Genomic DNA, 24,870 nt, shown 5'->3' with positions numbered 1-24,870 from the left:
ATATATTCTGGATAAACACATTCATTTTCTTTTAAATTTGCAAAACCCTCCAGTGAAAACATTTGAATATGTAACAGAAAGGCCCATTTTCTTTGGGAAACATGGATCATTTCCAAGGTGAAAGGCAGCATAAATATGTCCTAAGTAAGAGACACATTCACAAAAGGACCAAGCTAGAGTCATCAACAGATTTGAGAGAGGATTATTGTGTTTTGGGAATGAATCGTTACTTGTCTGAACTGTGGGGAGTTGGAGGGGTTTGTATTTTAATGGATTAATCATTTATGTCTCAAGTTCTTGCTCTTTCCTAGGAGGGCAATATAGGAGGTTTGCATGAAGTTATAAATCATGTCAGCGTTTGGGCCGCATCTCTGAGAGGCCTGGTCTGTGAGGAAATTACACTAATAATTTGAGTGAAGGAGTTGTCTGGAAGGGCTCCCTTTAGCCAGCCAGGTCAATGCAGAGTTGGGGATGGAAAACCCCCAGAAGACGGGGGTCTGGCCTATATATGGGGTCTGGCCCCTGCCGCCAAGGAGTGGGGCAGCTCCAGAAAGAAGTCAGTATTTTATTTTTGGCTTGGCGAGTTTCACTGGGTCTTGATTTTCCCATCTGTATAACGGGTTGCATGCTCTCTGAGGGGCCACTCTTCAGAGCATCTATGTCCACCAACCACAGTTTCATGTGGCTTGAGACAACCAAAATCTCTCCCATATCTGTCCCACCCTGAACTGGGAACTCTGTCTGCATCAGGGATTTCCAAGCACTGGAGGAATATCAGATCTCATCAGGCCTTTAAAAGGCAGGAGGTACTACTGTTCTTCCCATTTTAAAGGCGAGCTTACTTGCCTTCCTTGTATGTCAAGGAAACACCAGCACAAGCCCTTGAACCCAGGCACCTCTGGCTCAGGGTTCATGTCTTGACTCTGTGCGACAGGGGCTGCTAGCTGGGGTCTGCACGGGGCTTAGGATGGAGAAGTCCTAGAAAGGCTTGGAGCCTTCCGAGAAGCAGGTACTGGGCAGGGCCCTCTTCCCGCCCTTTCTCATCATCCCCCCATCCCCAGCCCCTTCCCTCTGGTTGAGAAGCTCTGTGAAGGAATAGACACAGAACATCACTCCCTGACTGGGTGTCCCAGGCACCGCCTCAGCTCAGTAGGCAACAGGCCATCTGCCCGGCCAAGGGGGAACCAAACCAGATCTCCAACAGCTGTGCTGGGCAACCACACTGGGTTTTACCTGGGCAGCTTAGGGACAGCTTTCATGGTTTTCAATCATGCTTGGCATGAATGGCAAAAGGGAACAAATCCCCCAGAGGAATCAGCTGCTGCTTTCTCTCCCCTTCCTCAGGGCACTCCTAGGCTAGGCAGCCTTCCTTCTGTCCTGAGCATCAGAAGTGTCTTCTCAGGCTCCGCCTGACAGCCTCTGGCACCAAGCAGCAGCCTAGCAAAGCTCCCCGAGCCTAACGCCACTGTGGGACTTCCACAACACCCAGGCCCTCCTGGGACCTGTCCTCCAGAGCACATAGCCCACAGCAGCACAACATAGCTGCTGAATGACCACACCCGCATCCAACATCCGGATTCTCCAACAGCAATAACACAATGCCTGGGTAAGGATGGGTACAGCAGGACAGGGCAGGTGTGGGAAGTCTGAGCTTTGGAGTCAAGAGCAGCTTTGCAGCTCCTAACTGCAGGTTGGGTGCTGGGATCCCTGGCGACCTCATCTGTTAAACAGGGATGGCACGCAGTAAGTACTCACACGATGCTATCATAATCATCTCTTTCATATCCTATTTTCAGCATCTTCCCATACAGATAAGACATTTGCCCCCTTCTGTCCAACACAGCAAGCTTACAATACTCAGAAAGCCTTGCTTCTACTTCCCAGGTCAACCGACAGTGCCCTTGTGTCCTTGGGAGGCAACTCTGGGCCTACGTTAGCACTGTGCTCCCGTGAGGAAGCTGGTTAGGGGACCCACATGTTTCCCCCAAGTGTCTGGGAATCAGCCCAGCCCAGGACTGCATGGGCTACTGAAGCTAGGGCTACCCAAGCTGCCCCGCCTGCCTGTCACGGGAGCCAAGAATCAGGGGCCAATTTAATGACAAAGGAAACTGACCACAAAGCACAAATGTCCTAACATGGTCCCTCTGACTGCTGATGGTGCTTCCGCGCCAAGAGAGGCTTTCCATCTGTCTGCAGTTAGGAAATCAAGTGGCCTCTTTTGATTCTCAGCAGGAAGTTTTGCTGTGTGTAGACTCTTCTGGGCCAAAAGCAGTCTCTTCAGTGGAGACTAGGTCTGTAGGGGCCTTCGGGTGGGGGCGGCGGGTGGTCAGGGCGGGTGTGAATGGGGTTTTCCAATGCCAGCTGCGAAGCCCACTTCCCTCCTGGTGGGGAGGGCTCTCTTCTCTCCCTGAAACTCAGCCATCCCTCATGGTGCTCCTGGGTCTGGGCCTTGTTCTTGTATTCAGCTCTGGGAGTGACACATAGGCTCATCCCCATCAGGACCTCAGTCTCAGAATTCTGAGGGATCATGGGGCAGCATGGATTTGGCACTTAGTCTATGAAGGCATCTGAGACCCCAGAGTCTCTCGCAGAGGCCCGAGTATAGGCTCTTACCTGTGAGGCACTCAGGTTCCTCGACAGGTGGCTCCCTTCCCCTCCTCAGGGAGTTGTTTGGAGGAAATAAATGGGACAAAGCTCAAGCCATCTCCCTGCGCCCCCTATTCTTGGGAAGTGGCGGCAGGAGGCCAAGGGCAGAATGAACAGTCTGTGAATATGGTTTATTTCCCTTCTCCAGGCTTGTCTGAGGACACGATGGACCTGGGGCAAACTGCAGGGAGCTGCCTCCCAAACAAACCGTCACCCACATGGTACCATGCAGAGCACCACTTGCCAGTTTCAGACAGAAAAGCCAGCTTCCTGCCACAGAGCTCCAGCTATGCCCTGAGCAGACCATGCTGAGCTGCCTGTACTTAGGACTGACCTTGGAATCTGGTCTGGGTGAACTCCTTCAGGGGCTGTTGTAACTAGGAACCCCTGGGTTATTTCTGGAGAAATCTGGTGACTTCATCATAGGCCTGGATTCAGATCAGCAAGCCCAGCTACAAAGCCCCAAACAATTCAGTACATCCTCAGTCAAGACAAATACTAGGATATGGGTTAGGCAGGTATGGCTATAAAAATCCCTCAAATTCCATCCATGTTGTTGCAAATGGCAAGATTTCATTTCTTTTGATGGCTGCATAGTATTCCATTGTGCTGTGAAGTATGTAAACCTGGTGATTCACAGACCTGTACCCCTGGGGATAAAAATATATGTTTATCAAAAATAAAAAATTAAAAAAAAAAAAATCCCTCAAATATCCTGTAGGGTAAATGTAGACGCCGGCTGAGCGCACCACCCTGTTGTCCTTAAGTGGCTTGTTACCCTGGTTCCAGAGGAAAGTGAAATTGAGCCTCATTATGTAATCATTTTTAACACCTTGCTTCTTTTCTCTCAGAGCAGAAGCCCTGAGCACCAGCTGGTGCAAAAGATCTAGGGCTGACTAGAAGTTTCCACACCAACACATGAACACCCTGCTAAGGACGAGGAGTGAAGCCCGGCTAGGTCTGGCTGGACACGGCTAACTTCTGTGGGGTGCAGGTCTGCCAAAACCCGGGGACGCCTTGTCTGTTCTGATGGCCAGAGGGGCCAGGCTGGACGGGCCAGCAGTGCGACACAGACGTCAAAGCACAGTGCTGGGTCTAGGAAGACACCCAGCCGTGGTGTGACTGCAGACAAGTGACCGTACCTAGAGATTTAGCCATAATGGGTTAGACCATACTGACTGGGAAAGCCTATGGGATGTGTTAGCACAGGGAGTGGCCAGGGCGAGTGCTCAGATCGCTGGCTATTTTAGCTTGTTGTTGGCGTCCTCAAGAGGGATTAATAATTCCATTTCTAGGAGTCCTGGCAACACGGGGGTCTGTGAGAAGCAACGAAAACCTCCCGCGTTTGCTCAGGTTCTGTCTTGGCTGGGCCCCGGCTGTGGATTTGCTGAGTCCCTCCAGGAGGGAGATGGGAACCAGTCCCCAGTGGAGGAGGTCATGTCTCTCCATGGACAAGTGACACAGGTGCACGCCCCTGGAACGGCAGTGTTGTGTTTTAGACAGTGTCCACTACTCCCTGGATCCCAGAGCCCGGCTGCCGGCCATCACCATGGGAAAGCAGGGCATCTTCTACAGGGGTCTGCGGGAGCCTCAGCTGCTGAGTGTGATCAGCCCGAGGGACTCGCCCCTGGCATCACCATCACCTCCTCAGGGGAGGCTCCAGTGGAAGCCGACAGACAAACTTGTTGGCCAACTCTGCCCTTTCTCCACTGCTCCCCTTTACTTATGAGACAGGTGGGCTATCTTAGACTCGGACACATCTTTAAGAATGCATGAGTGGGGCAGGTTGCCATGAGCAGCGTTTGGGGAGCACTTAGAGGGGATGACATGCATGGAGCCATTTACTAACCATTCACCTGCAGGACGTGGGTCTGGAAGAGCTCCTCGTGGCCGGAGGCGTGGCACGTGTAGTTGCCCATGTGGACGGTGGTCACCTTGGTGATGTAGAGGGAGTTGTCCTCTCCGAAGTCCTGCACAGGGTGAGGAAGACAACCAGGTTGGCCTCCCTAGTGAGTAGGCTGGGAAGGAGAGCCCAGGCTCCTGCTTTTCTAGGAAAACACAAATGCTGTGGCCAAACCCAGGCATTTGGCCAGAGCTGCCGGCAGGGCCAGGCTGGCCAGGGTAGCAGGAATGCCTTCTCTCTTCCATATTATTGGCCTGAACCTTGTTTATCCAATTAAGGCCTGATTCACACTCTCTGTGAGGCTGGGCTGAAACACCTTCCCACTCATTCCTCTTGTTTTCCATGAACTGGGCTCCCTCCTACTACTAATCCTCAGCCTGCTTGGCTGGTTTCCTGGGGGCTCTTGTCCACCTGCTGAGCAGCTCTTCGAGTTTTTCTTATAAAACTCAACACCCCCCCCAATAATCCAATTAAAAAGTGGGCAGAAGACGTGAACAGACATTTCTCCAAAGAAGATACACAGATGGCCAACAGACACATGAAAAGATATTCCTCATCACTTATCAGGGAAATGCAAATCAAAGTCACAATGAGCTATCACCTCACACCTGTCAGAAAGGCTAAAATCAACAACTCAAGGAACAACAGGTGTTGGTGAGGATGTGGAGAAAAAGGAACCCTCTTGCCCTGTTGGTGGGAATGCAAATTGGTACAGCCACTGTGGAAAGAGTATGGAGGTTTCGCTGAAGTTAAAGTTCGAACTACCTGTGATCTAGCAATTGCACTGCTAGGTATTTACCCAAAGAATCCAAAAATACTAATTGAAAGGGACACATGCACCCCCATGTTTATAGAGGCATTACCTATAATAACCAAACAGGACACAACCCGTGTCCATCGATAGAGGAATGGATAAAGAAGATGTGGTCTATATATATACAATGGGATATTACTCAGCCACCAAAAAGAATGATATTTGCCATTTGCTTGCAACACTATAGACAGAGCTAGAGTATGATGCTAAGTGAAATAAGTCAGTCAGAGAAAGACAAACACTCTATGATTGCACGCACACGTGGAATTTAAGAAAAAAAACAAGGAAAGCAAAAAAAAAAATTAGAAAGAGGCAAACCAAGAACCCAAACTGATGGCTGCCAGAGGGGACGGTCCTGGTGGGGGGATGGGTGAAATAGGGGATGGGGATTAAGGAGTGCTCTTGTGATGACTGCCGGGTGATGGGAGAAAGCACTGGGTCACGAGATTATACACCTGAAACTAATATAGCACTGTGCATTAACTAACTAGAATTAAAACAAGAACAGGAGGTTCACCCTGGTGGCTCAGTGTGGTAAGCCTCTGCCTTCAACTCAGGTCATGATCGCAGGGTCCTGGGATCGAGTCCCACATCGGGCTCTGCCCCACAGGGAGCCTGATTCCTCCTGTGTCTCTCTCTCTCTCTGCCCACTTGTGATCTCTCTCTGTCAAATAAATAAAATCTTTAAAAACAAGAACGAGAAAGTTTTTCTTAAAGGGACAGATAGCAAATATTTTTGGCTTTGTGGGCCATAGGGTTTCTGTGAACTATTTAACTCTGCCTTGTAGCACGAAAATAAACATTAACAATATATAAATTAATGAGTGTCTCTAAGTTCCAATGGGATTTTATTTATTTTTAAGATTTATTTATTAGAGAGAGCGAATGACTGAGTGGGGTGGGGAGGAGGGCAGAGGGAGAGGGAGAGAGAAGCCCAAGCTTGCTCCGTGCTGGGTACAGAGCTGGAGGCAGGGGTCGATCTCACGACTCTGAGATCACGACCTGAGCCAAAACCGAGTCAACACGCTTGACTGAGCCACCCAGGTGCCCCAGTGAAATTTTATTAAAGGAAAAAAAAAAAAAGGTGGTAGGACAGGTTGGCCTGCAGAGATAGATGGCCTACCACGGGTCAGATCCACTTTGTCCCAAAATAGTTCTAAGTGCCTTGCAGAGACCTGAATAACCCAAGAAGGGAAACATTTCTGAGGAAAATGAGGGCAAACAAAGAGCAAGAGAAGGGACAGCAAAGAGAGCCAGGAGGGGCAGATGCCAGGGGTTCTGTAAGAAAACTCTAGACAACCTTGCCCCTATTATTATTATTTTTATTTTTAAAGATTGTATTTATTTGAAAGAGCAGAGTGAGCAAAAGAGAAAGCATGTACAAGTAGGGGCAGGCGTGAGGGGCAGAGAGAGAGAGGGAGAAGCAGACTCCCCGCTGAGCAGGGAGCCCGATTCGGGACTCGATCTCAAGACCCTAGATCATGACCTGAGCCAAAGGAGATGCTGAACCGACTGAGCCACCCAGGCGCCCCACTTTTCTTCTTATTATTAGCAAGACATGCAAAACTCCTCTTGACCTCCTAGAGCCAACACCAAACCATCCCTCTTGCTATTCCCTGTGCCCCTTTCCACAGAAGCACTGTGGTGGCAGGCGGGAGGGAAGGCCACCAGTCACCGTGTCACAGGGGTTGTCTGAGGGCAGCCACAGAGCAGCTGACCCACTGACCCTCTGCCTTGCTCACACTCCAGAGGGCCTCACTGCCACCATCTTGAGTCCTTTAGGGATGTTTTTTGGCTAATTAGCTCAGTGAGGGGGTGCAGACCCAGAAGGAAGCCTGGCAGAGGGCACGGGGGAAAGGGGGATCGTGGATGCATGCAGCACGTCTTCATGATCAGAAAAAAGATGCACACCAGCCCTCCCGAGGGAGTAAAATATTGTTGTGAGAGCCCTGGGAGTTTTCTCTGAAGCATTGCTCTGCTTGAAAAAGCCCCATTCCTACCACTCTGCAGAAGCTTCGATAGTAAAAATAAAACACCAGATAGCTGATTTGTCCTGTGTCATAACAGAGTCATAAAGGGTTCATACCTGAGTTGCTTATGAAAAGTTAATGGTTAGTCAATTCTGGGCTGACATATTTCTGGTCTAAGCTGTTTGCGTGTCAAAACCTAAGTCTGGAGGAAAATGTATTTTGCTTCGAGGCTCCATGGCAGGTGGCAGCTGGAAAATAGGGCAGGGAAGCTGGGTGCAGCTCTCACCGTGGGAAGCCCTCCATACCTCACCTGCTTGGTTCCAGGGCGAACTCCATCCTGAAGCATAATCCCAGAGCTGCTGGCGGGGGCTGGCACTGGGGGCCCCCTGACACTTTGCCTCGTCTGCCTCTCTGAGCCTTCAAGCCCACAGCCTATCCTCGCAGGACGCACTGGAAGCTGGGCTCGGGTTCTGGCGGCCCCTGCTGTTGGTGCCCCTTCGGTGACGCCATGTGGTCACATGGACCACACATCCCTCAAGCCTTGTATAATCCTTAGGAAAAAACCCAAGCCAGAAAATAAGACAAAGCCCAGTCCTCATACAGTGAGGAAGCAGAGCTCTCTTTCACAATGTATTCAGAGTCTATCTTCTCTTACCCCCTCCACTGTGGCCAGTGGGTTAAGGCACCATCTTCTCATCTGGGGGACAGCAGGGACCTCCACCTCTGCTCCTCCACTCTGTCCTCTACACAGCAACCAGACCCTATTCCCTCACCCCGAGTTAGCCCTAGAGGGTCTGCTGGGATGACTTGCCATCCCCACCTCCTCCACTCTTCCTTGGTCATTCCATTCCGGCACTGTTATCCCTGGTTGTTGCCTACATGCCAGGCATCCTGCCCCCTCTTCCAGGCTGTCAGTCTGGCTTGCACCCCCCTCTTTCAAGTCTGCCCAAATGTTATCTGCCTGCCCTATCTGTAATCTGTAACCCCCACCCCACCTGTCACTTCCCGTTTTCTGGCACTTACTACCACTTAGCATACCACTTGCATCTGTCTCTGCCTGATGAGGACGTGAGCTCTCGAGTGAGCCCTCAGTAGATACTCAGTAAATGGATGGCACGAGATGCTGAGCTAGGCCTTCTGCAGGGATTGTGTTTTGGTTCTTTGGGTTTGATGATGGAGGCGCCCACCTCCTGCCTTCCCATCCACCTGAATGTTGCCAGTGATGGGGCATCAAAACGAGGTGGCTGGCAGGAAGGCAGAGAACTGATCCCAAGCACGGTGCACCTGCTTCCCCACCCCGCGTCTCCTCCACATTGCATTCCTCAGGCCAGGGCCTGTGGACACTGGCCGAAAAGAAGGCTCCACACAGAGCAGCAGGCAGAGAGGGAAAAGCCCACACAAGCCATCTCAAACTCAGCTGCTGCCTTCTGGTGAGCCCCTAACAACATCATTTAATTTCTCCATCTGTTTCTCCTCATCGCTGCTGGTAGACAAGGTGAAACTCCTGGGTGATTGCTCAGGGGCTGGGGGGGTGGTGCACATCAGTTCTTCGAGTGCATGAGGGGATGCTGGATACATTACCGTTCTCCTCTGAGCACCGAACTCATTACTAGCCTGTGACTTAGGCTCTGGGGAGAAGCTGACTGTGGAATAAATAAAATAATGTCTCTGGGCTAAAACAATAGGCATTATATAATTATAGAACAAAGTGCATATGGTTTTCTGGAACATGAGTACTGCCTACTGAAATCAAATTTCCCTCATTGGATGTGGGGAGATTCCTTTAAAAATTGATTTATAAGAAGCTACATAAAACTAAACGTGTAATCCTTCCTCTCCTGAATGTTCTTTGAGACGTGTCTGAATACTGCTATCAATGCTTGATTGCATCTCTGTAATTGTCTTTTTATGGATGGGTTTTTTTTTTTTTTTTTGGTTCTGATGCATAGAAATGTATTAGCAAAATCAAGGTTCCTTCCAGAAATAAACAGATGCCAGATTAGACCATTCTTTGTACTGATACACATCCATCCTTGGGAAAGAGACAATTTTACTAAAAGGCATAGTTTTTGTCTTTTAAAAGCTATTTTATAAGTATCTGCCCTTAATAAAGAAAGTAATTAAATGAGACTTAAGTATTAAACAATATTTAAGCAGAGGTGAGATGGGGAACGTTGTCATAGTGATGCATGGGACTCGGGTCTAAGTAATATGAAAATGAGCCATCAATGTGGAATATTTAGTGACTAAATGCTAAACACAAGGACTCCAGGGTGATTTCAGAGTTCAGGTTAATGGTACTGTCAATGCTGCAAGTTAGGACTCAGTGTAGACACTGAGGGCTCTGCCCTTCTCAGAAGCCATGTTCTCAGGAGCCCTCTGTTCTGGTTCTCTTTGGGGAGGATGGAGTCAAGGAGAGGGTCTTTCCTTCATGCTGGTTTGATTCTGGCCCCCAGAATCTACTATCTCTAGCATCCCTCCTGCACAAACACTTTAATAGGATGGACCCCAGCACTGAACAAGCAGTCCCTTGGTGACATCTGGCTTCAGAGGTGTCTGCTCTCACATGGCCGATATCCAGACCGAGCAGGGACCAGAGGCACCCCGGGCTGGGGGACACACACAAACGCCCACGGAAGACAATGTACAGTACAGTACACGTGAGCGTGTGTGTGCACACTCATGGCGCCTCCACTGCCCACCTCATGGCTCTCCGGTGGACCATCCCGACCCACACGGGGGTTCCCGTGCTGGTCACTTCCTTCCAGACTCTTAAAGGACACACTTGCCACTCTGTACATACTTGCTCAGAGTTCTCTTGAGAAGTCTCTGCAGCTTGAAGCCATCCCTAAGTAGCTGCTGAGCTTCTGGGCAGGGAGCTGCTATGAACGGTCATGTGCATTGTGAGCCCTCAAGTTTGGTCTGTTCTCTGGCTCAGTCCCAGGCCTGGGCCAGGGAGCCACAGGTGTGAGAGAAGTCATTGTGGGAGGGCTCCTGGCTTCCCTAGGACCGCAGGGAACCCAAGTCATTGGCTGACTTGGGTTTCTATGATCAGTCTTCCCCGTGATCTGAGTGCCCACGAGGAAGCACCTCATCCCTCTGCGGACCACGGTATTGTCCGCAGTGCGTGGCTCAGTCGGTGTCTGCTGAGCAGATGGAGGCGTGTTAGCCGAGGGTGCTGGCTCTCGGGGAGCCCTGAAGGAAAGGCTAGTGAAGAAGTGAAGAAGTAACGTCATCCAGAGAGAGGTCTGGCCTTTGTTTGCCTGGCGGCTTTGGCCACCAGGCTACCTCTTTATGATGGAGGCTCTGCGCAGTGCAATGCCATTTGTGTCTCCCCAAGCAGCTAGACGTCATTCACGTGAGCAGGACATGACCAAGCTCTACCAGCAGCTCTGCACACCAGGCTTGGGGGAGCTTCACCAGCAGGCAATATGTTATACCCGTTCTTACACATCAGTGCTGGGAACAGGCTACATGTGTCACTGCACCAGGAGAGAACAATGGAGGCTCTGTGTTTGGACCACCCTGGATTCCACCCAATGGGGCTTCTTCCCTTGGCTGATTTTTTTTTTTTTTTTTTTTTTTTTTTGCTTATAAACCACAGAAATTTCTCATAGTTCTGGAGGCTACAAGTCCAAGACCGAGGTGTTGTCAGGTTCCATGTCTGGTGAGAGCCTGCTTCCTGGTTCTTGGAAGGCTGTCCGTCTTTTTGCTATAGCCATGCACGGTGGGCGAGGGCAGACTCTCCCTTTTTATAAGGGCACTAATACCATTCGGGAGGGTTCTACCTTCATGACCTAATCACCTCCCCACAGTCCCACCACCACCAGATACCCCTCCAATGGGGACTAGGTGTACACATACGAATTTTGCTGGGATACAAACATTCACTCCTGGTACAGATGGAGGTTTCTACACAAACAAGAGCGTACAGAGAATAAAAGAGTTCAAATTCTGGGTAAAACAGAGAAACATGTATCAGACTTACATCAGCCTAACTCTAAAAATAGATTAAATATAGGCCGCAACCTTTTTAAGCACAGTCCCTGATCTTTGAGAGACGGAAAGCTTGAGGTGAGGTCCACACTCACTCCTGCCCTCTGTCAGAGGGCATTTTCCAGACCACAGCACGGAGAACCACGGCAATGGAGAAGAGGTCAGAATCCAGGGCCTTTGAAGTACCTGGAATTTCAGAGCTAGGGTAGCAGAGAGGATGGGGGCTTTGCAGGCTTTGAGGAGCCCCGGGAATTTCACAGAGATGCCCCCGAGTCATGGCCAGACACTACTGTCCAGAGGCACAGGCTGAGATTCGAGGCCTCACAGAGCATATAGCCTGGAGTCTGTGAGCTGAGCGGAGGTCCCAGAGATGTGCACGCTATTGAGAGCTCTTGGGGTTCTGACCGTCCAGAATGGAGAGCTCTTGGGGAATGTCCTAGGTAACCCCTTGGCTGATTTTAACCTACACTTATCCCTTGTAATAAACCATCAATGGGCATCTAAGCATTCTCAGTGAGTTGAGTCCTTCTGGCAAATTACTCAACCGGAAGGTACTTTTGTGCACTCCCCAAACTCGTGCTGGATGCCAGAGTGGGGGAGGTCTTGGGTTGACTGCTCTCTCTAACTTTGTGGTCAGCTCCACTGTTCCATCAGGGGGATTCTGACCCAGTTGTGTGGGTGCTGCACGTTTGGCCTGTGGGCAAAGCTGCATGTCCAAGTGCACACAGGCGGCTAGGCACTTGCACCAGAAAGCTCATCTCGGAGTCACGGCTCTGAGCACTCAGTGTGTCCACCCTCAGAGGCCGGAGGACAGGTACCTCGTGACTCTAAGACTCCAGGGTATCACGTGGATGAGTGCAGCTCATGGGGCCCTCTGGGGAGTTGTAGGCCATGGATCCTTAGCTGATCAGCCTGGTGAGCCCAGCTGGGGCAGTGAGGGCCTCAGGTGACACAAGGCACTGCAGCGATCACTTGAAGTTCCAGACTGCCTCTAACCTGCTGCCTTTTCCTGGGGGAGCTGCCACCTTCCCAGGGGGATGCTCCATCACGAATTCCTGTCTGAGAAGGCCTTATCAGCAACTCTAACCTGAACCACACTCACAGCCCTCACACCCACTGGCATTCTTGCTGTCCTTGAAACACTCCAGGGAGTATTCAATTAGGGACCCCTGGGTGGCTCAGTTGGTGAAGTGTCTGCCTTTGGCTTGGGTGATGATCCCGGGGTCCTGGGATCGAGTCCTGCGTCAGGCTTCCTGCTCAGCGGGGAGCCACCTTCTCCCTCTCCTTGCTGCTCCCTCTACTTGTGCTCTCTCTCTGTCTCAAAAAAATAAATCTTTAAAACAAAATTTCCTTCCATGGCTCATTTTAGGGACTAAGAAGGCGTGCAATCAGAATTTTTTCTCCTGATACAATGCTTTAAGCTCTTCACAGATTTTGTGGTTTTTCTTTTCTTTTCTTTTTCCTTTTTAAAAAAAAAAAAAAAAGCCAACTGAAGGTTTGTGGCAGTTCTGTGTAGATTGAGTCAGTTGGCACCACTTTCCCAACAGCATTTGCTCATTTCATGTCTCTGTGTCACATTTAGTAATTCTTGCACTATTTCAAGCTTTTTCATTATTATATTTGTTATGGTGTTCTGTGACCAGAGATTGCTGTTCATCGAAAGCTCAGAGGATGGTTTGCATTTTTCCATCAAGAAAGCATTTTTTAATTAAGTATGTACTTTTTTTAGACATATGTTAGTGCATACTTAAGAGACTCCAGTATAGCATAAACACAGATTTTATAAGTACTGGAGACCAAAAACTTCATTTGATTCCTCTGATGGCAGTATTTCCTTTATTGAATGTTCATGTTGTTGCAGTGGTTGGAACCGAACTCTCAGCAACTCCAAGGTGTGCCTGGATACTGCTGGAGGGAGTATAAACTGTACGGCCTTTTTGGAGGGAGATTTGGTGATACCCATCGCACTGAAATCATGCTCACCCTTGGACGTCATCATTCCACTTCTAAGAGCTTATCTTATACACCTACTTACATGAGTGTGCTAGGAGGCGCATATGAGGCTCATGGTTGCACTATTGTCTGCAGTTAATAAAGCCTGTCTGCAGGCTGAGCGAGAGCTCCCTTGAGTGGGGCTGGGCTGGAGAGCCGAGACAGGGCAGCTGCGTGGAGCTCATTAAATGCTTGGGTACATTTTGTTTTAAAATCTTGGAAAACCCTGTACTTGAAGCACTCAAAGGCTTTGACCAATTCAAAGGGTCTAGAAGCTGGATCAGAACCTCCCTGAGGGGACCCTGTCCCTGTGACCTGGGGTCGCAAGTGGTCACTGAGCACAGTGAAGCTTTGAAGTCAGTACTATGAGAGAAGAGAGGTGACCCCGAAGAGACCCCTGGGAAAGCAATGGCCCAGTAGAGGCACCTGGTGGGGCGGAGCCCTCAGCGGGTTCTGCAGGCTGCTGGATCTTGGGTCCGGGCCCATCTCTGGTGGGGCTCTGGCCCATCCTCCTAGAGGGTGGAGCTCACTCAAAGCTCAAAAGAGCCGGACGTTTGTTTGCAGCCAGGGTTTCTGACACAAGCCTTGTTTGCAGCCAGGGTTTCTGACACAAGCCGGAAAGAATTGGTCAAAGCCTTTGAGTGCTTCAAGTACAGGGTTTTCCAAGATTTTAAAACAAAATGTACCCAAGCATTTAATGAGATTATTTTAATGCAGAACCTACAATCACTGTCTATCGTGTTGCAAACAGCTCTCCATGCTAATCAAACGCCTCTCATCTTTTTACAATGGATTCATGACTGGTTCATATAAAGACAATAAAAATTAAATGAGTCATGAGCTCCTAAATCATTCTCTTTTGGTCTTTTTAATAACTCGCTTCCAAAGCGGAGCTGGCTGAGAGCATATGCTTCATTAGAGTTATTTGTCCCTGGTTTTACACCGTTTAGGCATGGGAAAAAAGTGAACCTTTTAACACATCCTTCAAACACTGCCACAAATACTTTCTTCTAATGGGTTTTGTTTTCCTGCTTTTATCACCGTACTCCGCCTCCCGACATCTGAAAGCCCCTACTAACGAGATTTGGCAAAGGAAAAAACCCAGCAGAAAAGAGGGGCTCTTTCAAATCATTTCAGAGATACTGGTTTTTTTTTTTTTTATAGGGCCCCCACACTCCCTTTTGAAAAAGATGAATACAATAGAAAAATGTTTCCTCTCTCTGGGACTCTCCTGGCCAAGCAGTTCCGTCTGTTGAGCTCAGAGCCTTCTGCCCCCTGCTCCTGCTGGGGCAGAGGCCGATGGGCTCATGAAACCCTGCAGCCCCGGCCCCACGGGGCCACACCCAGTGTGGCCATGTCCCGCGGGCGCCTGGGCATCACAGCAGGGAGGCAGGGCCAGCGCCCCTGCAGCGAAGCCTTGGCAAGGCTGGTTGCGGGGTGTTGTGTACCCAGAGCAAGGCTGGCTGCAGCCCTGGAAAGACCCTCCGAGTTACTCTACCCCATTTGCTTCATGGAGTTGTGACAAGAGGTAGATGACATGCTGCTTGTGAAGGGACTGGCATGACACTTGGCCCCCGGACATGGGTCAGAACTCCCGTGTCAACTCTAGCAAGGATTCAGCAGCTCAGCTCTGTCCTGTCACCCCCAGGATGTCCTCCCCTGTTTCTGCTCCCCTCATGGGCAGGTCCCCTGTCCCTGAGGTAATAAGGGATGGGGGAGGCAGTCTTGACGGGAGGGCAGGTGATGCTCTAGAGGAAGGAGGTGCGGACTAGCTTTGTGGACTTTTCTTCACCCTGAGCGGTTGCTGCGTGATCTGGGCAGAAGGCTAAGGCAGAAGGGGTTTGCACATTGAGTTTCTGCAGTCAGCCTTCCCTCTCAGCCCCCAGAGTACTTAGTATGGAGGTCAGGGTATGGGGAGGTATGCATGGACTTGTCTCTGAGATGGGCCCCCAAAGCCTGGCTGTGAGCCCACAGGAGACAGGGCCTATGTGGGCGCCTCGCCGGGGAAGGCCGAGGCTCTGTGGCCCAGGTGAAAAAGCCAGGGTCCCGGTGGGGTCAGTGGCTGTCCTCACATTTCTGTGGGATTCCTGTGTCCTGGAGATCCCTGTCCCATCATAAGACTGTATGACCTCACGGCTTGGAGAATCCTCAGATGTTACCTTGTTGGTCCCCTTTCTGTTTTGGGTCACTGTAGAGGCCAGCAGGCCAGCATCCTACTGCCTCCTGAGGCACAGTTCTTCCTGATGACAAGCTTTCCCCAGGGGCTCTGGGTGTGGCCCCTGGGAGTGATAGAGGGCTCTTCCCCATCTGACCGTGTCAACACAGGTTCGCACTGGGAGGGCCTGTGGGGCAAGGCCCAGTCCCCTGTCGCACCAGCACAGGCACAGTCCTGGACAACAGCTTGGAGCTCAAGCTCTGGCCCAAGGCCAGGATAGGAGGGTCTGCTGGGCCTGCCTACCCCCACATTCCCTCAGCTTATGAGGGGGGCAATGTTCTGTGGGTGAGGTGGGAAGTCACAGGGCCGGGTCTCAAGGCACCGGGACCCACCACTGCTCTAGTAAATAAACAGCGGTTGACCAGGAAGTAATGTACAGGTCTTACTGATTCCTCATCAAACAAACAGAAGGAGGCGGCTAATATCCAGGGCCCCCTTGCCTAGAGGTGCAGCAGGGTTCCTGGTACCGCTGGTTTTTGCCCATCTCTGGGGCTCTGCGCTCTTGCTCTCAGCCTTGTCCTCTCTTGGGTGGAGGGGTGGGGTTGTTTTCCCAGATGCAGCTGAGGCCCTGTTCCTCAGGCTCTGGGCTGCAGTGAGGCTTGGACCTCCTGCAAAGGGGTGGTTTGCACACCAGGTCCACAATGAACCTCCCGGCATCCTTAAGAAACTGAGGGAACTGCGCTTAGCTGCTTAGCAGGGAGCCCTGCCCAGTCTGGCCATTGCTCCAGTCGGAACTCCTGCCACTAGGGAAGTTACCGAGGAGAAGGACACCTCCCCCACACCAGCAGGCTCCTTTTGTTTCTGGGCCTCATGTATCTGGGGTTCTCCTTGTTTGTAGATGTAGTCCTAGGCGAGAAGGGGCTCTGGACTCTCGCAGGACAAACTTCTGACGATGTTACTCCCCAGCTGGGACCTCATCAAGATCAAAAGCTTTTGCACAGCAAAGGAAACAGTCAACAAAACCAAAAGACAACTGACAGAATGGGAGAAGGTATTCACAAATGACATATCAGATAAAGGGCTAGTATCCAAAATCTATAAAGAACTTACCAAACTCAACACTCAAAGAACAAATAATCCAATCAAGAAATGGGCAGAGGACATGATGACATTTCTGCAAAGAAGACATCCAGATGGCCAACAGACACATGAAAAAGTGATCCACATCACTCAGCATCAGGGAAATACAAATCAAAACCACAATGAGATACCACCTCACGCCAGTCAGAATGGCTAAAATTAACAAGTTAGGAAATGACAAATGTTGGTGAGGATGCGGAGAAAGGGGAACCCTCCTACACTGTTGGTGGGAATGCAAGCTGGTGCAGCCACTCTGGAAAACAGTATGGAGGTTCCTCAGAAAGTTGAAAATAGAGGTAACCTACGACCCAGCAATCACACTACTGGGTATTTACCCTAAAGATACAAATGTAGTGATCCGAAGGGGCATGTGTACCCGAATGTTTATAGCAGCAATGTCCACAATGGCCAAACTATGGAAAGAACAAATGAATGCTAAAGAAGAGGTGGTATATATATACAATGGAATAATACTATGTAGCCATAAATACCCTTGAAATCTTGCCATTTGCAATGACAGTGGATGGACCTAGAGGGTATTATGCTGAGCGAAATAAGTCAATCAGAGAAAGACAATGATCATATGATCTCACTGATATGAGGAATTTGAGAAACAAGACAGTGGATCATAGGAGAAGGGAGGGAAAAAGGAAACAAGATGAAACCAGAGAGGGAGACAAACCATAAGAGACTCTTAATCTCAGGAAACAAACTGAGGGTTGCTGGAGTGGAGGGGTTGGAGAGGGCAAGGGTGGCTGGGTTATGGACCCTGGGAGGGTATGTGCTATGGTGAGTGCTGTGAATTGTGTAAGACTAATGATTCAGAGACCTGTACCCCTGAAACAAATAATACATTATATGTTAATAAACAGAAACAACAACAACAAAAAACTAAGGCTCCCACAACCCACAAGGGAGTGGCCAAGATCCTTTAGGTTAATGATCAATACCTGTCAGGTTCTGGCCCTCTCCTGCCACTCTATACCTCCCTCTTGCTTATCCCTGTGTCCTGAAGCCAGAACTTCTCCTTCCTCTGCCTCCCCTCTTCTAATAGACAACAGGTAGTACTGGGTTGTAATTCCGTGCTTGTGGATATGTGGTCACCCTCGGGGCTGGGGAGAGTGTCTTTGCTCCACACTCTGGCTCAGGGACTGCGAGTCCCCGAATGCAGGGGATGTCTCCCCTTGAACACCATCTGGACAGCCACGCACACATGGGGTGACTCGGGAGCGCTCCTGACAGCGAGTGGGGAATCCAAGAGGCTCTTTCTCACTTGGCTCCGGGCTAGACGGGTCCATTTACTTTCTGATCAAATATGATTCTGAAGCTCGAGGCATCCTTGATGTTTGCAAGTCAGAAAAGTTTAATTACATGTGTCATTAGGATGGCATTCTGTAATAGCTCTGTGACTGAATTCATTAGCAGAATTCTTAACAGATAAGACAAGACAAATTAATATTTTGTTGCCCATGAAAGCTTCTCATTAAGAGAGTAGTGAAAAAGTGATTAATATTTTGTTGCCAATCAAGATGTCTCGTACAAATGACAAAGAAAGGAGGCCCACATGTCGTGATGCTCTCTCATCCGCCTGCCTCAGGGGTTTGTAGGTGCGGTGTTCCGAGCCCGGTGCTAATTACAGCGGGCGGTGCTGTTCCGTCTGGTGCTGCAGTGGGCGGGGTCGGCAAGGGGCTCAAGAACTCATCAATCCTCCATCTTCATTCCATTGGGGCTGCCTCCCTCCACTCCCCACTCTGCTCCCCGACTCCCCATGCCCTCCTCATCTCTTGGCTGATTTCCTTCTAGGGCCGCTGTTGTCACTGTCCCCAGAGCAGGGATGCCACGTAAGAACACCTGCTGTGATGGGCACGGGCTGCGTGATTCACACAGACATTCAGCCCGAAAATGCCTGTGGAAGGAGGATATGATCCTCCCCTGTTACCCCACAGGCTCACACAAGTTCAGTGGCTTCCCCAGGGCTGCTCTGGGCTTGCTGGAGGCGGCTGGTCCATGTGTCTGAGGCTAATGTGGACACCTCAGGGTCACATCTCCCTGCCTGGGGAGCGTCCCGGGGCTGCTGCTGGCTGCCTGTTGGGAACTCAGGCTGCAAGGGGTCGAGAATGTTGTTTGGCAGCAGCAGCAGTAGTAATAATAATGATGATAGTAATATAAGTAATAGTAATAACGATGAAGAGAGGGATAATAGTTCACCTGGAATACTGTATGCTAAGACGATCCCATGTGTCTTCTCACTCAGTCCTCACTCTGACCCTCGGAGGCAGGAGTTGTTATTTATGTCTATGTCACAGAGGAGGACCTCAAGCCTTCGAGAAGTCAAGTACTCTTTCCAAGTTCACTCAACTAGGAAGTGGTAGAGCTGAGGCTTCAACCCAGGTCCCTTTGTCTTCAGAGCTTGTGCTGTGCTCCGGCAGGCTGTACCACAGAGGGAGGCCTGTGTGTGTGTGTGTGTCCTACACCTGCACGCTTCTGGTGAGCATCCCTGGGGCGTTGGTGCTGCCCTGTGCCCCCACGTGGGGGTTTCTGGGCAGTACAAGGCCCTGCCTGTTTGTAGGCTGCTGACTTGACCATGAGCAGCAAGTGTTTCCAGGGAGGTAATAAGAGGCCATTAATCTCCAGTTGCACCCACAATTAACCCAAATTGCTAACCTCACTGTGAAAAGTGGAAATGCAATTGAGTTGATGCTGGAGGCATGTTCGAGGGAGGGGAAAAACACTCAAAGTAATTTAATTAACCGATGGCAAGTGCATTAAGAGTTCTGCCTCCGCCTTTATTTCTGGTGTCTTTAAATAGAGCATCAAGTAATGCACATGGAAGTTCAGACAGACACGGGCAGATCTGTCCTAGTTTTGAATTAATCACCACTGACCAAAAACAGTTTAAAGCTGATGCCCCACCCCGAGAGCTCTTGAACACACAAGTCTGTGCACGCCAACACCTCCACCGACTCTAATCATGGCAAACAGAACACTACCTCTCCTTGCTAAGATCCCAGACAAGCCCTGGGCACCTCAGGCTCAGAAGACAAAGGACTCTGCCCACTCAGCTTCTGTCCATCAACCCCCTACCAGGGTTGTGCTGGCACTGACATTCGGAGACGGGTGGGATTCAGGCTGTGCTCAGCACTGTGGGGAAATGGCAAGGAAATACTCCTGCCCCACGTGACAGGGAGACTCCTTGCACAGCTGTGCCCAAGACAGAATCCCCACGGTGGTCTGCCTCTCCCCATCTACTCACCTCATGATCTCCAGTTGCAGCAAATGAGTAGTAGAATCCCAACTTGGTGGTTTCTACAGAATTTTGTACTGGGATTTCTCCCCACAAAGCAATCTCACAGTTGGGAAGAATCTTCAAGGTCATAGGATTTAGTCTGCCCTCCTGTGGCTAGCAGCATTGCTGACCATGGTCCTGCTTGAGCTTGCATTCCTCTAGGAATGGGGAGCTCACTGCTTCCTGTGATGGCTCACTCCATTTTGGGGATGCTGTGATGGATGTATTGGTGCTCCATCTCAGCAGTCCAAACTAGTTTCTTTTGGGGGAGCACCCTGGCCCTGTGTGCTTGTTGAACTCATGGGGTCACACAGCCCAGACTGGCTCCTGTGGCCCTAGTCCCTTCCTCACCACCTTAGAGATAGATGTTCATGGAACTGACCAAGCATCCCACAGGTCTTCCTTCTCAGAGCCAAGCATCCCATTCTGTGCCAGCTTGCTTGACTAAACCAAGAAGACCAGGACTGCCCCCTCTTCTGCCTGAAACTGAGATGCCCCCCTACTGTGGCTAAGACCTATCAGCTGTCCTGGCAGGGCCATGCATCAGTGATGTCACTCTGTCTTCTCAATGAACTTCAATCTGGCCCACACATATCCTTGAGTGATTCCCTTTATTTTTCAAGCCCCATGGAAGGGAGGGACTGCTAACATTCCCTTTCTGATACCTACGATGAGTAGTCTAAGACGTTGGTCAAAGTCATGAGGCTGGGTTTTGGGGTGACACTGGGAGCCCAGCTCAGGCTGAATGGGCCCTCCCAGTATAGAAGTCTTTCTGCTGCTCATGTCAGGTTGTGGGTGCTCAGCTGCTCTCTCTTCCACTCATGTCAAATCCACGTTCCCACATCCAGTCGACAAGGCCCCCAGGGCAGGCCACTCTGGTCTTTCCTTCCACCTCCTCACCTGGAGCCTGCCCTCCCGCCAGTGCTGGGCGGTTCACCCCTGCCCTCCACAGGGAACCCATGTTCCTTCTTGCCCCTCGTCTCCATCCTCCCCAGGTGTGGGCTCTGCAGTTTCCCCTGGTTCTTCCAGCCAGACGTTTTCCCCGCTCCACTGCCTCCCGTCCGGCCATGTTTGCTGTAGGCTTGTGGGCCTCCTTCACGGTGGGCTCCGTCATGCAGTCTGAGCCCCTGACCTTCCACTCCCATTCCCACTGTTTGGCTTTCGCTGCTGCAGCCTGCACGGAGACCTCCCACCCGGCCCGCCCTGCCTGCCCGGGCAGTGTGCCCTTCCCTACTGTGGGTCTGGCTGGCGGGCGTGCAGCTAACATCCAGGCTATTCTCTGCATGCGGCGGGGCTTGGATTTTCTGGTACTTCCAGCTCTCAGACGACAGGCTTGAAAGGCATCAAACGTGGGACGTTCAAATGAAACCCTCTCACTCTGCCACCACCATGGCAGATTCGCAGTTACTCCTCTGGGGCAGGTCTGCATGCAGGGTCAGAGCCCAGCAACTTACATTGATGTCTTCCAAGGCCATGAAGTTGAGGGCAAGCCCGTTGCGCTTCCAGACGATGGGGGGCCGCAGCTCTCCACGGATAGCGCAAGTCAGCACGGTACTCAGTCCCACAGTCACTGTGGCCACGCTGACCCTCTCCTCGGGCGCGAGGCTGAGCTGAACCACCTCTGCAGGGGGAAAGGAGAAAATCTTCAGGTGTACACCAGCATCGGGAGTCCCTACTCACAAGCAAACAATTACGGGGGTTCCCGGCAGGGCAGGCGTCCTAGGGCTCTCAGGCTCTCTACAAACTATTACGGCATGCTGTCTAAATGCACTGATGGACACTCCCTCCTGGAGGACAGGCCACAACTTACGGGAAATATTCAAAGATCTCTGTGAGTCGGAGAAGTCAGGAGCCATAGCGAGTGTAGGGAAACCATCTGTGCTATGGATTTATGAGTTGAGCCAAGAAGGTGGGCCTTCACACAGGGACCGGTGGGGGGCCAGATGTGCGGCGGATGCCCCACTCTGTGCTCCTGGGCCTCATGAAGTCTGGGCCTTGCTGAGTGCAGTCAAGGTCTGCTGGCTGAGCTGACAGCTTTCTCATCCATCTGGGGGCAATTTAAAGGTTGCACTGTCTGAAGCTTGGGGAATGAACTGGCTGACCTTTGAAGGTTTATTTCTGTCTGAGGATTCTTTGAACTTGGATTTGGATTTCTGTTCAGCAACCATGCACTGTAGCCTTTAATTTTTTTGAAGGGTGCTTCAGGCTGTACAAATTATTAATCCTTGCCATTTTATACTTGCTGACTGGCATTAAGACTGATCATTCTTTAGGCAAATGGGAAGTGTCTAAAATATTTGCTTGCAATCACAGGCTTTTAGAAATTTTTGGGATTAATGAGAAAATTAATTGGACTCAGGCTGTTCATATACCGACGTGCCATCAGGCTTGGAGGGAGAGTCACCAGCTCAGTGACGGTGACGGGACTGCCTCCTCCCTATACCCCTCCACCTCTACAACTCAGAGCACTTGGGGCATCAGCCTGCGGTGGTAGTAGCTGAGGGCGGCTGGCTGGCTGGCTCTGAGGGTCTGTGCTTACCTGGGATGCTGGCAAAAATGCCGGGAGTCCTCCTCACTCTCACTGCTCTTTTGGGACTTGGGGGCCCTGCCAGGGGTGGGGCAAGGCACAGAGCTGGGAACCGACCTCCTGGACTCGGCGGGAGCCCTGGGAACTGTGACCAGGCAGCATGTCTGTGCTCACACCCTCTTGCCAGCACATGTGGGGAGGAGAAGGTGGTGGGTGGGGGAGGGGCCGGAATGCAAACGCTGGCAGGTGGGATGCCCTGCGGAGCAGGTCAAGTGGCAGTCAAGTGTGGTCAGGTCAGATGCTTGAGCGGCAAAGCTCTTACCCCACCACAGTCAGTCAGCGGCCCAGCCCCAGGCACATGAAGATGAACAAGATATACACTAGGTGCTTAATCAGTGCTTGTTGGATGGATGGATGAAAAATGGAGAAAATGGAAATAAGGAAAGGCGCCAACAGACCCATGGAGAGGGGACACTCACACACAGGAAAAATGTGACTCCTCGTGAAGGAGCCGCAGGGGAAAGATAAGCGCCAAGTGATTGATGCCGATGGACCCAGCATAATATTTGACAAACATTAAAATGATGCACTTCAGGTTCCCTCTTAAATCATGGCCTGCTTGCTGCCCTCCCACCTCTGAGTCATGAGGCTTATTGGTCAGGGCGGGAGAGAGAAGGCACGCAACCTCCATCGTGAGCCCCAGGCTTGGGAGACTCACAGTGGACAGAGAGGGAGGGAAGAGGAGGACGAGACACATGAGTCTGGCTTCTTCTGCGCTCTGCTGGCCCTTAGGGCTCAGAGCTGGCCCTGAGTGTGTGTAGAGGGGGTACACCTTCCTTATCGGACTCTTCCCCTGCTCTTCCCAGGGCATGGTGGGGGATGAGGGAACAGGTGAGAAGGGTGTGCCTGTTGGCATGGTGGTGAGGGGAACCGAGAGGGGCTCTAGGAGGGAGTTAATTCCTCCTCCACCCTCCCGCCTGGGGTGAGCCCATGAGGCCTGGCACACAGCCAGAGGCCCCTGGGCTCCTGAGTGGCATGGAGCAGTCCAGAGTTTCCTGGCTACACACTGGCAGGCCTGTGAGGTGCTGTGTGTGTGCCCGAGGACGAGGCCCTAAGGGAACACCCTTGGACCCTCCCCAGGTGGTAGTGCCGGTGGGGGCTGCTGGAGGCCAAGCTGTGGGGGGCATCAGATGCTGAGGCAGCCCAGATCAAGAGCAGAAGCTGGGATGACCTCCACCGAGAGGACCCGAGACAGGGTAACTGGAAGTCTGTGGTGTGGACCGCAGGTGGCAGGGGACCGCTGTGTGTTTTATCCATACTCAGAAGGCAGTTTGGGGAGCAGCTGGGGATGCCGGGTGGGAACTGGAGGCATGAAGGGTTTTTTCCTACGTAGAGCATTACTTAATGCAGGCTTATTAGAATGACCTGCTCCCATTAAGCTTTACAATGGACTGAATATTCACGCACATTGTCCTCCCAGCGCCAGAGGGCAGGGCTTGTGAAGAAGTCTGGCAGGTCACGAAAGGAAAGGATATTTTCTCTGCCTGTTGGAACTCTAGTCCAGGGACAAGGGAAAAGAGCCACTGAGCCCTCAGGCAGCAGCCCCTGGGCAAGGCAGGACATCCCTAGGCTACAGAGCTCCTGTTCTCAAGGTGTGGTCCCCCACCACCGACATCACATCTCCCATCTTGGGGGCAACTGATGGAAATGCAGATTCCTGCCCTTCTACCTCAGGCTGGTAAGACTCTGGTGGCACGGTGGGCATCCTGGTTTTAGCAAGCACCTCAGGGTACCCTGAGCCCTGACCACCACTGCCTTAAAAGATGGTAGGGGCGTGTCTGGGTAGATTGAAGCGGAGGGTGCCGGGGTGAGGGGCACGGATGGGAAGGTGAGGAATTCTGGTTGGCTGGGGTCTCATTTGGAATGTAAGACCTGTGTGCAATGTAGGGTCCTCCATGGAACCCCAAGTTCATGTATTTCAAACAGTTTAGCACAAGGCTACAGCCAAATAAAGAAGCAAAAACACCGGTGGGAGGGCTGCTGGGACGGCAGGTTCCAGCCTGCTTCCTCAGGGCTGCCGCGCTTATTTGTATGTCTGAAGACGTGCACTTTGCACGGAGGAAAGGCTCATGCAAAATTAGAACGCGTGAATACTGACAGAACCATCATAATTCTGCTCCTGTCAGCTACACAGATATTAACCAAACAGCAAATATTTGGATCACTTAAAGTTTAATTAAATGAATGTTTTATTGGATTTAATGCATGTCAATATTCCCTGACTGGTTTAAAAATTCTGAAGAGATTTACGGCAACCAAAGCTCTCCTTCTGCCCTTACTCCCAGTTATTTACTGTTCAGCACCCCTTCCCCAGGCAGGCACCCCCCTTCCCTGCTAAGTGCCCCCCCCACGGTCACTTCCTGGAATGAAAAGCGAGATGG

At 51.1% G+C, this 24,870-nt stretch overlaps 1 protein-coding gene across 1 annotated transcript in view; it reads right to left on the bottom strand.

The window, feature by feature from the left end:
* The window catches only part of FSTL4 (follistatin like 4), a 408,238-nt gene that overhangs the window by 51,623 nt on the left and 331,745 nt on the right, over window positions 1-24,870 (bottom strand). The window contains exons 7-8 of the mRNA XM_045075507.1: window positions 21,357-21,523; window positions 4,496-4,616 (exon numbers count right to left, since the gene is read on the bottom strand). Coding sequence (XP_044931442.1) covers window positions 4,496-4,616; window positions 21,357-21,523 — 288 coding nt within the window. The remainder of the gene's footprint in view (window positions 1-4,495; window positions 4,617-21,356; window positions 21,524-24,870) is intronic.

The sequence above is a fragment of the Mustela putorius genome, unplaced genomic scaffold (genome assembly GCF_011764305.1).
Source record: "Mustela putorius furo isolate JIRA1106 unplaced genomic scaffold, ASM1176430v1.1 tig00000145_pilon_pilon_pilon, whole genome shotgun sequence".
NCBI classification, from domain to species: domain Eukaryota; kingdom Metazoa; phylum Chordata; class Mammalia; order Carnivora; family Mustelidae; genus Mustela; species Mustela putorius.
This window is presented reverse-complemented; position numbering and strand designations above follow the sequence as displayed.